General features: G+C 49.5%; 1 protein-coding gene across 1 annotated transcript in view; it reads left to right on the top strand.

The window, feature by feature from the left end:
• SH3BGR (SH3 domain binding glutamate-rich protein) overlaps window positions 1-7,819 on the top strand; it is a 35,745-nt gene that overhangs the window by 24,197 nt on the left and 3,729 nt on the right. The window contains exons 6-7 of the mRNA XM_012730925.1: window positions 2,801-2,875; window positions 3,335-3,427. Coding sequence (XP_012586379.1) covers window positions 2,801-2,875; window positions 3,335-3,427 — 168 coding nt within the window. The remainder of the gene's footprint in view (window positions 1-2,800; window positions 2,876-3,334; window positions 3,428-7,819) is intronic.

Here is a 7,819-nt window from a genome sequence, read left to right on the forward strand (position 1 = left end):
GAGGGCCCGCTCCATTTTCCAAAAGTTCTTTGGTTGATTTGGATGGCATACTTGTGTTCAGCAACCACTGAAGCCATGGGCTAAATTCACGAATGCTTCTACAAAACTGACGTGACAGGTTGATGGCGTGAGCTAGGAGCCCAAGTGTCCCAGAGGCAGGCGCTGCAGCGTCACTTTGTCACTCCCAGTCTCGTTTCCTATCATCCTTGTGGGCCACCAGCGTGATCCAAATGTCACAAGCCCGACGTAAAATCAGAGATAAACATGATTTATCTGTATAAGCTGCACATCCTGTTGTTTTATATTTTCAACACCTCATTTTTTGAATGTTCTGCAACTTGGTTTCTTAAAAAAAAACATTGTTTAAAAAAAAAACAAAAAACAAAAAACAAACATTGTTTTGCCATCTGTCCCCACGAATGTGTACGTGAATCTGGTCCCGCCTCTGTGGTGTTGCGACGCTCCCTTTAAAAACAACTTAATCTCTATTCTTAGCATTTGCCGTGATCTGCACTTAGCTGTTGCTGGCTTGCATGAAACTCTCTTTAACTAAGTGGAAGAAGGGGTGGTTATGGGACCCCTGCAGCTAGCCCAGCGCCACCGAAGAGTCTGTCTGGCCGATTCTCCTCTCCCAAGGAGTTTAAGTGGTTTGCACAGACCCTGCATTAATTCGGGGGCAGCAGTGCAAGAGCTTCTGGGGGTGCCCGCTGGGGCTGCAGGGTGTTTATGTGCACACCTGGGGAGGCCTTCAGGAAGCCTTTGGGACGACAGACGCTTGCTGATTTATGGCTTGTCACAATGTCATTTCGTTGTAAACAACATTGTGGAAAAGTGTCAGCAAGGAAATGAATCCTGCTCAGGCTAAAAATAAGCAATCTCAGCATTAAGCAGAGAATGTATGCTCGTGGTGTCAGGCATCACACGCAGCGTTATCGCCCCTAGGAAATTTTTCTTGTGTTAAGCAGGCCAGCCCAAGCCAAATTCCAGGCCAGTTTTCCCCAGCACCGCCTTGGCGAAGTCAGCCCTAGAACTTTTCCCTGCGTGTGCTGTAAGCTTTTGTTATTTTCTGTTTCACGGGGGTAACATTGGCTACGACTTTGTTGATAATTTAGAGGCCTGGGATCTCCCTTCAGGTGCTATCACACCACTCCCACCGCAAAAATGACTTCTATTCCTTCAGCATGGTCCACTGCTCCCTCCGGTTTGGATCCTACCCCTTCCCAATCCCTCTCTGGTGGCCTCAGCCCCACAGTCCGCTTTCAAAGGTTAGTTTTTCAGTTTGTCTTTATCTGAACCTTTGCTTGGTTTCTCCACATTCCACATCTACGTGACACTATTAGGTGTTTGTGAATTACTTTGTATAAGTTCCTCCTGCGCCGTCCACATCGTTGCAAATGGCAACGGGGGGGGGTCACCTTTTTACCAGCCGAGTAGTATTCCGTCGTGCATATAGAATGCATCTTCCCGATCTGCTCCCTGTCAGGGGGCACGTAGGTTGCTCTCATAGCTTGGCTGAGGTAAACTGCTGTGCTGTGTAACAAGCACATTTCATTATTTGTTTCTTTGCCTTTTGCTTCTCTGTTCTTTGCTTTCTTACTTTCTTCCTGGTTAATTGGATGCATTGAAACATATTCATTGATATTCTTAGCTTCTGCCTTATTTTCGCAGTGGTTGCTCTAGAGACATATATTCTAGAGAAAATATTCACAAATATTTACTTCATACTATGTCACCCATGTCAGAGGTGACATGAACATTATTGCCACCTGTGTCTGCCATGTCCCCAACATTTATGCCATGTCCTCAGATGTATTATGTTTATAGATACCATCAACTCCACGATATAATGTATTTGCATTGAATGGTCCTATGTGCATAAAAAAAAAAATAAGAGAAAAACTGTTTTTCTTTATTTACCCAGACATTTTAAAAATTTGTGTTTCATTTTAAAGAATCAAATTTCCAGCAAGAACTGTTTCCCTTTGGGCAAGAACTTGCAGAGGCCTGGCGTCCTCTTGCTGGAAACGAGTGCTCAGCGCTTGCTTCCAGGAGGCTCGAAGTGCCTTTGGGGTAAAAATGACCCAGTTTCTGTCCCCACCGTCAGTGAAATGTATGTAGAGCAACATGGTAACAGGGTCTTGCCTTGGGGTGTTCCGAGACCCCCAGAGATGCGTGCAGACTGCGGAACGCTGAGAACAGCAAGTCTAGTTGAAGCCTTCACCACAGCAAGGGCGACTTCCCACGCCTGAGGAAAAAGAGCCCGTTACTTCAAAGGACTGGAAGCCCGAGGATCCATAAGGCGAAAGAGCATAACGTAGGAGGCATCTCCCCGGCTCGGCCCTGACCTGCTACGTGACACTTTCTGCCCTAATTTTCTCATCTCTACAGTGTGACCGTGGCCCTCCCTGGCGGTGCAACTTGCTGGCCACAGCTGCTTCACCGCAAGTTCGATCCCTGGCCTGGGAGGGACCCCCAGGGCGAGCAGACCTCTCTGTGTCCAGCCCACTCCCCTCAGCAGTGGATTTCAGTGGATCTGCCAGTTTGCTCCCCACTCTGTCTCTAGTGAACCCTCTCACTGCCCCTACAACTCTGGCCTGCACCCCAGTTCTGGAATGCATAAATAAATCTTAAAAAAAAAAAAAGAAGTGACTGGCCTTGACTGTCCCCCTAACTTAGGCTACAGCACTGGGAAGATAAAATGAGGGATGAAGGCGGGCATAAGTCAAGTTGTTAAGAGGTGTTAAATACAAGCTTTTATCTCCCAGAAAATTCTCAAACATTCTCAATTTATACGATGCAGGTGACAAAATCGCAGGAGGAAGCATCTTCCCTTCCCAATGGTGATGTGGTGGGGGAGGCGCAGAGCACCGAGGAGGTAAGAGCAGCGTGTCTGTCCACTTCCTGTCTGTCCACCTCTCCCCTCCCCTCCCCTCCCTTCCTTCCCCCTCCCCTCTTCTCTCCCCCCATCATCTGACGGTAAAGTGTCTCTCTGCACAAGCAAGAGAAAACAAACACTGCCTGAATGTCTAAATATTGAGCCTTGGGCGTTCGCTTCATGAGCCGTAAGTGGGGGAATTGGGACTGCTCACCCGGGGAGCTTCTTAGCCCACCGTACACTGGGTCAGGTTAGTGGACTCACACCAGTAGAGCTGTCTAGCACTTTCCCGTGTTGACCACCTGTGGAAGCCAAGGGCTGCGACAGACAGGAGGCCTTGGCTTCCTGTCGTCACATGTTCTGTGTCTAAATAAGTAAACTACAGCTCCTGTGGTCTGGTTTTTTCTTGGAAACGTATCTTATCTAAGGTTATGATCTTGTGGGTTTCTTTGTGACCAGGGAACAGAGAAGGCTGAGGAAAGTGGAGAGAACGAGGGGCAAAAGGAGGAAGAGGAAGGTGCCGGAAACTCCGCCGAACCCCAAGAGAAGAGAGTGAGTGCTGCGTTTTAAACTGGTTTCATGGGGTTTGGTTCTCTTCAGCAAATGTTTATGGCACTTTGCCAGGTGCCAGGAGCCTTTCAGGGCATACAACAGAGAGACAGAAGTAAGGCATTGAGAGAGCCACGAGGGGGAGGCAGGTGGCTCTGATGTGACTGTTAACTGCTGGGAGTGGGATGCCTGAGGCTAAAGGCAGCAGAGGAGGCCAGCAGAGGAGGCCGGCAGAGGAGGCCGGCAGAGGAGGCCGGCAGAGGAGGCCGGGGACCCAGGCCGGCAGGGACAGGGAGCAAGGCTTGGACGCCGGCTGTGCATGGGGTCAGGTCAGGCTCTTGTTCTTTATACAACAGGGGACCTTCTTCTTCTGTTGGTCATGAGACTCGACAGAGCAGGCCTGAGGGAGGCCAACAGGAACTGAGGTTAGAGAGGGCACTGTGGGGAGGGAAAGAGATAGCAGCTCAAATGCCATCAGGGAATATTGATCCCAGCTGACCCAAGCCCTGTGCTCTAATTGGAAAGGGTTCCTCTTCAGGGTCCACTGAGGTGTGGGGGAGCCTGTGGTTTTAGAAGAGCCAAACTGAGATAATGGGGGACCTTGTGGGCCAATTATTCAAGATATTCTCAACAACATAGGTGGGAAGCCAGGCAGGGAGGCCTGGTGCAGAAGAGCCTGATGGCATGGCGTTGCCAGCGTTTGGCTGAGCTTCTGCTTAGGAGATCTTCAGTGGGCTTCTGCACTGGGCTAGTTGTGGCAAAGATGTCCTACGAGACCTGGAACGTTTGCATTTTTACCTATTTATTGTCTCATGGGCACATGCAGGCATCTTTTAAGATTAGTTGGTGGCTGTGCAGCCATTATGGAAAGTAGCATGGAGATTCCTTATAAAAAAAAATCAGTGTGGATCCAGTTGCCTTCTGGGTGCTTGCTCAAAGAATATAAAACACTGATTCCAAGAGACACAGGCACCTCCATGCTTATTGAAGCACTATTTATAAGAGCCAAGAGTTGTAAATAACCTAAATGCCCATCAACTGATGAATGTTGTATCTATAATACAGTGGAATATTACTCAGCTATGAAAAATGACAAACCCCTGCCATTTGCAATATGGATGGACCTAGAGGGTGTTATACTTAGTGAAATAAGTCAGACAGAGAAAGATAGACACTGTATGAATTTTATCATCTGGTACAAATAAATGGACTAATACAGCATAAACAACCTTTTAGGCTATAAGATCAACTAGTGGTTACTGGAAGAGAAAGGGAAGAGGGGAGTGTGTCAGTAGAGTAAATGGGACCAGTTAATGGCAAAGGGTAGAACTGGACTTTTAGTGATGAACTTAATGTGGTAGTTACATGCTGATTAGTCATGCACACCTGAACATACAATGTTATCATGCTGTGCCACTTAAACAGTAGCTGGGCCCCTGTCCAGCCTGTGAAATGTAGTCAGTAAGGGAGTTAAGACAGACACCCCACTACGGAAAATGGGGCGTGGGGTGGAATTGAGTTGTCTTTATCTTAGGCTTTTAAATTTGGAAGGGATCCCTATTTCAAATTGTTGATCATTTAAAATTCCCTGAATGTTTTTAAAGACAAAATCTTTAATCCTGCCCTGGAAGCCGGGTTTCATGGTCATCTGTCTAATTCAGAATGAATGAATCATCGTCTTCCTGACAGTTTCGTTATCTTGTCATTAAAAAGTTCTGGGTTTCTGAGCCTTTCATGAATTACTTAATGTACTTTTACATTATATTGTTGATTTATACTTGAAAATTCAGTTAGCTTCTTTAAAGTGAGAGACACAGATAAAAAACATTATGCCCCAACCCCTTACTCCCATGAAATCGAGAGGACATCAGCCTTTTTATACTCAGACTCAGCCTGTGGCTACCAGGCCAGGCTCACCCCTCAGCCAGGCCAGCCTCACCCCTAAACTGGTGACTCATTCAGCCTGGAGATTCTCCTTGTCACTGTTCGGAAACATTGTGAGTCCTTACAAAATAAATTATAATCTTGTGAATCCTGATAAGAATTAAAAATAAATTATGCTCGTTAGTTTCACCTGGGTTGTGATGAATAAACAGCTAAATACAAGACATTTAACTTCAGTTGAATATACATGATCAAATTCATTTTCAACTCATAGTATTTTTTAAAAGATTTATTTATGCACACAGAACTGGGGTACAGGACAGAGGCTCAGGGGCGGTGAGAGGCTTCACCGGAGACAGAGTGGGGAGCAGAACAGGCAGACTGATGAGGTACACTGCTGAGGGGAGCAGCGGGGAGACAGGAGCGGTGTGTTGCGCTCTGTGGGTCAGCTCCAGGGCGGGGGATCGAACTCGCACTGAAGTGGCCACAGCTTGGCTTGGCTTTGCAGTGCGGAGCTCCAGCCCACTGTGCTCCAGGGAGAGCCTCTTACAGCATTTAAAAAGGTTATTTATGCATCTGAGAGCTGGGGTACAGGCCAGAGGTGTGGGGGGTGAGAGGGTTCACCAGAGAGCAGAGCGGGGAGCAGAAGAGGCAGATTCATTGAAATCCACCGCTGAGGGGAGCAGCAGGGAGACAGGAGAGGTCTGCCGCGCCCTGTGGGTCCCTCCCTGGCCGGGACCAAACTCATGCTACAGTGGCTGCGGTCAGACGCACCGCGCTGGGACTGAAGCCCTGGCTCCATCAGGGCGGCCCGACTCAGTGTTTACTCTACAGAAAGATCCTGACTTCTCCCCTTAACAAGTGGCACTTGCTCTTTGACATACTTTAATTAAATAAGAGCAAAACCGTGAGTTGTTGATAACCAGATTCCAAATGATGTCACACTATGGCTAGCTTTGAAAAGGAGCAAAGAAATCAGTTGAAGTTTAGCAAGGAGCTGGAAACTGGAGCGTCCGGCTGAGTCATGGCTCAGTCTTCTGACCCTCACACATGCGAAGGCTCACACGGCGCCTTTTCAGCCGAAGAACAGTTACCTCAGGACATCACACTGTTTAGGAGAATCAGAAATGGAGACAGCCATTATTTCCTTTACTCACCTACACCTCATCTGCCCCCTCGCCCCCACCCCGCCGGGGGTCCTTACACCCAAGATGGCAAGATGGCGGGGCCCGTGTCTGAAAAGGCCTCATGCCTACGAGGCTCTGAGCTGTCGCTTCAGCTGCTCCATAGAGGAAATTCACAGCCCTCCTGACAGCCTTGGGGGGCTTGTAGCTGGAAGGGAGCGAGTGGGGTGCAGAAGGCCTCTCTGACAGGAGCCACGTGCTGGGCATCGGAGGCTTCGCGACACAGGGAACTTGTGCATGTTCTGGTTTGCGTTTGGCTTCCCTGAGGAACACGGCTTGGCGGTGTCCTCCGCTGACCACTGGCCCTCCCACCATCTTTTGAGAACTTGACTTGACCAGCTGCATGATGATGGCCGACAAATCAACCCTCTTGCCTTCCTCCAAATCGGTCTTGAGGAAAGTTGCTTTGTGTAGACAGACATGTTGGCTCAGTCCGGGAGCGGCGGGCCAGCCCCGTGAGGGCCCTGGGGGGGCCCTTGCCCTGTGCTGCTCTCTTCAGAACACTGCTGCCGGCCCTCTGCACCCTCCCTCACCAGGCACTTGTCCTGAGCGGCCACCGCCTGACCCTCAGCACCTATCCTGAGTCCTGGCCAGCTGCCACGTCCGTAGTCTGCCCCACTGGAAGGGGCCCAGCCGAAATAGCCGCTGGTTTAAGTTCTCAGCCTCCCTCCATCTGAGACTTGCCCCGAAGATGCGGGTAGCCCCAGTGCTGAGACAGCCCCTTGGCCACCAGGGAGGCCCCAGAGATTCAGACTCTGACCTCGGATCTTGAGCTCACAACTTGGTCCCAGACATGTCCAGCGTGAGGTCCCAGAGACCAGGAGGACCCTGCCGTGCTCTGTGGAGCAGCTGGTGATGGTCGACAGCACAGAGTCCCCAGATGACCTGTGACCCTGAAAGTGCCATTGGAAGTTTGTCCGGAAGGGGCAGCTGACTTGAGAAAGCGGCGTGTGACCCACACGGAGGAGGCCAGGCGCCTGGAGGCCGGCAGTGAGCGGGGCAGGTCCACGCGGCCTTCCAGCCTTCCAGAGCGCTAGGTGTATCTTGAAAAGATGCGAGCTTTTTATTTTCCCTGTTACCCCCTCAACCCAGCCACTCATCTACTGTTTCTATGAGTTTGACCTTTTAGGTAAAGACAGTGTTCACCTTTCTCTGTCACTTAGTATAAAGCCCTCAAGATCTACCCATGTTTTTGCAAATGGCGGCATTTCCTTGTTTCTCAGGGCTAAATAGTATACCATTCTTTTGCCGTTGGTTCTTCCACCCATCCATCCATCCATCCATCCATCCATCCATCCATCCATCCATCCATCCATCCATCCATCCA

This window comes from Condylura cristata, unplaced genomic scaffold (genome assembly GCF_000260355.1).
Source record: "Condylura cristata isolate star-nosed mole 26May11 unplaced genomic scaffold, ConCri1.0 scaffold00003, whole genome shotgun sequence".
Taxonomy (NCBI): domain Eukaryota; kingdom Metazoa; phylum Chordata; class Mammalia; order Eulipotyphla; family Talpidae; genus Condylura; species Condylura cristata.